This window comes from Diospyros lotus, chromosome 1, assembly GCF_014633365.1.
Source record: "Diospyros lotus cultivar Yz01 chromosome 1, ASM1463336v1, whole genome shotgun sequence".
NCBI lineage: Eukaryota > Viridiplantae > Streptophyta > Magnoliopsida > Ericales > Ebenaceae > Diospyros > Diospyros lotus.
Window position 1 is genome coordinate 46,720,919 of NC_068338.1, and position 3,426 is coordinate 46,724,344.

At 51.7% G+C, this 3,426-nt stretch overlaps 1 protein-coding gene across 1 annotated transcript; it reads right to left on the minus strand.

The window, feature by feature from the left end:
* On the minus strand, positions 1-2,303 carry LOC127812551 (scarecrow-like protein 8). Its single transcript, XM_052352975.1, has one exon. The coding sequence runs from the start codon at positions 2,090-2,092 to the stop codon at positions 329-331; it is 1,764 nt and encodes a 587-aa protein (XP_052208935.1). The 5' UTR covers positions 2,093-2,303; the 3' UTR covers positions 1-328.
* Positions 2,304-3,426: the final 1,123 nt, after the last annotated feature.

Here is a 3,426-nt window from a genome sequence, read left to right on the forward strand (position 1 = left end):
TAAACCGGGAAATTATAATCTATTGAGAAGAGTGGAGCCCTCCAATTCCATTGAACTGGAACCCCAATCCATACAAGTCAGCAGACAAATATATGCCAAGAAACCCTACTTCCACACCCTTCATACAACAGTAAATTGGTATCCCACCCCGCTTCCCCAAATTACATAATTACCCCCTGCCTTTCTGTCTCTCGTCCAAACGCGCCGTCTATTTGTTTTGTCCGGTGGGCCCCCGTCTCTCTCTCTCCGCTCTTTTTTTTTCTTTTTTCTTTTTTTTTGAGGAGAATAATGGAAGCGTCAACAGTTTCAGAATTACAGGTTTTCCAAGTTAACGCCAAGCCGATACGACGGTGAGCGTTCGTCCCATCCAGCCAAGGCAGATGCCTCCGGTTTCTTCCCGTACGGTGAATCCCGGGTGGCCACGTGTCAACGAGTTGAGGCCGGTCCGGACCGAGTCAGCGAGTTGGGTGCTCAGCGGATTCGGGTTGAACCCGGCCATCCCCATCCGGGCCCGCCACTTACCGAACACTTCGCATCTTTCAACGCGGTCCCTCCCTTCACAAGCAACGATGTTGCTCGCTTTCCGACCCAGCCCCTCCTCGATCCGGACCCGGTCCGGGTTGTCCCGCATCGTCGCCTCCAGCGAGTCGAACAGCGCGCCGAAATACTCACGCGCCTCCGTCACGCGCGCCCCGAACGGCGCCGTGTTGACGTTCAGGTCCTGCTCCACCACTGTCACCACCCTCGGCGACAGCCCCTTCACGCGGCGGAGCAGTTCGTCCCGCAAATTCTCCGTCGTCACGCTCTCGTCCGGCAGCCTGAACAGCCGGAAAGAGAAATTCACGGCCAAAGATTCCTCCGGCTCCACGCCCAATGTGTCCGGCCCCAGATCAGTCATTTTCATCGACAACACGTTGAAATTCAACGAAACCCCGGCCTTGTTCGCCAGCGCCTTGAGCCAGTCTCCGACCGTCTTCAACCTCTCCTCGCTACCGTACTCGGCGAAAGTCGTGATCTTTAAGGAGGCGGGGGAGCCTTCGCCCTTCCTGGACGACAGAAGGCGGATCAAATGCACGTAATGGCTGCCGTGGCCGATGTCAAAGTCCACGACGTGAAGCTTGTTGAGCCTCTGCTTCTCCTCAGACGTCGCTTCGACGATTGCGAGGTTAGCCGCCATCAATCCGAGCTTGAAGCACGGTGACGCTTCGTACAGCTTCTGAGTCGAAGCCGTGTGCTCTTCCCCGTAAAGCTCCGCGAATGGCGGCGGGTATCTTGTGGGGTTCAGGCGCGACTGGAGCGCCCCTGCCATGTACGCCGTCAACCTCTGCTCAGACGTCCCTCTCACGTTGCCGGCCTGGCTCAGGCGCGTGAGGATCTCCGCCGCAACCTCCGTCTTTCGGTCGGATATAGCGGCCGCCGCCTCGGATATCGATTGCTTCGGACAGAGAGTCGGCGGAGAAGCCGATGACGAGCAAGACGACGAAGACGACGTCGGAGAAGGGGAAATGGGCTTCTGGGAGGGACTGATGAGGCTCTGAATCGTCTCGGACCACTCACTGTGGGTAACCGCGGACACAGCGTCGGTTTCTTCTTCATCGTTGTCGTCGAGGAGCTGTTTCTCGAGCTCCTGAAGTCGATTCATCATCTTCTTGTCCGATTCCTGCCCTTGTTCTTGCTTCACAGCCCGGTTCTGATACGAAACTCCGAAGATTGGCTGCTGCCGCCGTTGCTGCAGAATTGGGACGCTGTACCGGGCGGAAGAGACGGAGGATGCGGAGGAAATTGACGGCGCGTCCGGCGAAATGGAGGCGGAGAAATCCACAGGCGAAAGCGGAGAAATCGGCGAAGCCTGTTGGAAAGTTCGAGCCTTCACGTTCCGAAGGTAAAGCTCCAAGGCTTGTTGCTGCTGGTGAAGCGAGAGTTCTTGTTGCTGCTGGTTTTGAAATTCTGCGAGCGATCGTTTTCCAATCAAATCGAGCCGGCGATGGGCGATCTGAGAAGCCGGGTCTCCTAGAAATTGCGGATTGTTCATGGCCACTGACTTCCCGGCGTTGTAGAAGTTGGGAGCTCCGCCGGAAAACCCCGACGACATTCTCGCCGGAGAAGCAACCGAGACAAAGAGGAAGAGGAAGAGAGAGAGAGAGAGAGAGAGAGAGGGAGGGAGAGATAGAGACTAGAAGTAGCTTTGGTTTCTACACCAACACATTTGGTTGGCTGAAGCAATTGGTTCGATACTTGTCATTATAACAGCGTTTCGAGAGAGAGAGAGAGAGAGAGAAAGAGGTTTCCAACTGGCCATCGCTCAGCAGGTTTTCGTGATGAAATAGCGTTCCTCCGCGATGGGCCTTTTCCCGCAAGACCATATCTCCGCCGTGGGATCGTCTCAAATCTGATTGATCTTTTCGCGTAAACGGTCAGATGTCTTTCCTTGGTTAAGTAGCACACACACCCGACACGGAAGCCACATAAACTCTCCGCAGTTCCAACGACGCGCTGTCCACTCGCACCGGACGCAAGTGCTAGCCACGTTAATCCAATTATCGGCGCGTGGGGAAGACGCGCTATGATCCGTCGGGAACTACAACTTGCCTCAAGGGAAATGAGATGATCTTTGCGCTGGATTGCTCACCTGACAGTACACGACAGATCGCAGCAACAGCCCCGCCGGACACGTGTCAGACAGGCGAGGGCTGGGTGAGAGAATCAAATGCGACAGCCCGGTGACGGTTAATCGGCGGACCGCTGGTTTGGCAAAATTCGAATCGGGCAGCTCCACCAGGGGCAAAATATTCAATGCAACTGTGAGTTGATATTTTAATTCCCTTAAATGTCACGTATTTATTTACATTATAAAGTACATGTTGATTCGTAAAATTACTTTTTTTTTTTTAATTCCTTAAGCTTGTATAATATTAGGACATATAAAAAATATAATATAAGAAGAAGACATATTTTTATGTTGCATAATAATATATTTATTTATGACGTCGTTATACAAAAATCAATATCAGTGAATATTATAAATTTATTTTATATTTACGTTTAAAGACGATGAGAGGACGTTAGTTAGGATTGAAATAGGCATAACCGGTGGATTTGCTTGGATTGCACGCACACGTGTCGGTGGAGCACTGACAAATGGTGGTCTGAATGGGGAAGTTGGGGTTGGCTGCGTTGGCGAAGGCGCGACCATTAAATATTAAAGAAAAAACAATACGTATTGATACATATATAAGACTAAGGGAGGGTGGAGACTGGAGCTTCAAGCTTCCTTTCCTTCCGTTTTACACTGTGTAAAAAAATGACCGAATCAAATTAAATTTCGGGATCTTCAGCAGTTTCAACGCTGCCGAATGTTGTTGCCCCTTCTTGGTCACGTCAGAATTGTGCCCTTCATTTTCCTTAAAATTACAATATGGGTTGAGT

Excerpts from the sequence above, each read along its gene's own strand:
- LOC127812551 (XM_052352975.1), bottom strand. The coding sequence starts at position 2,092 with ATGTCGTCGGGGTTTTCCGGCGGAGCTCCCAACTTCTACAACGCCGGG.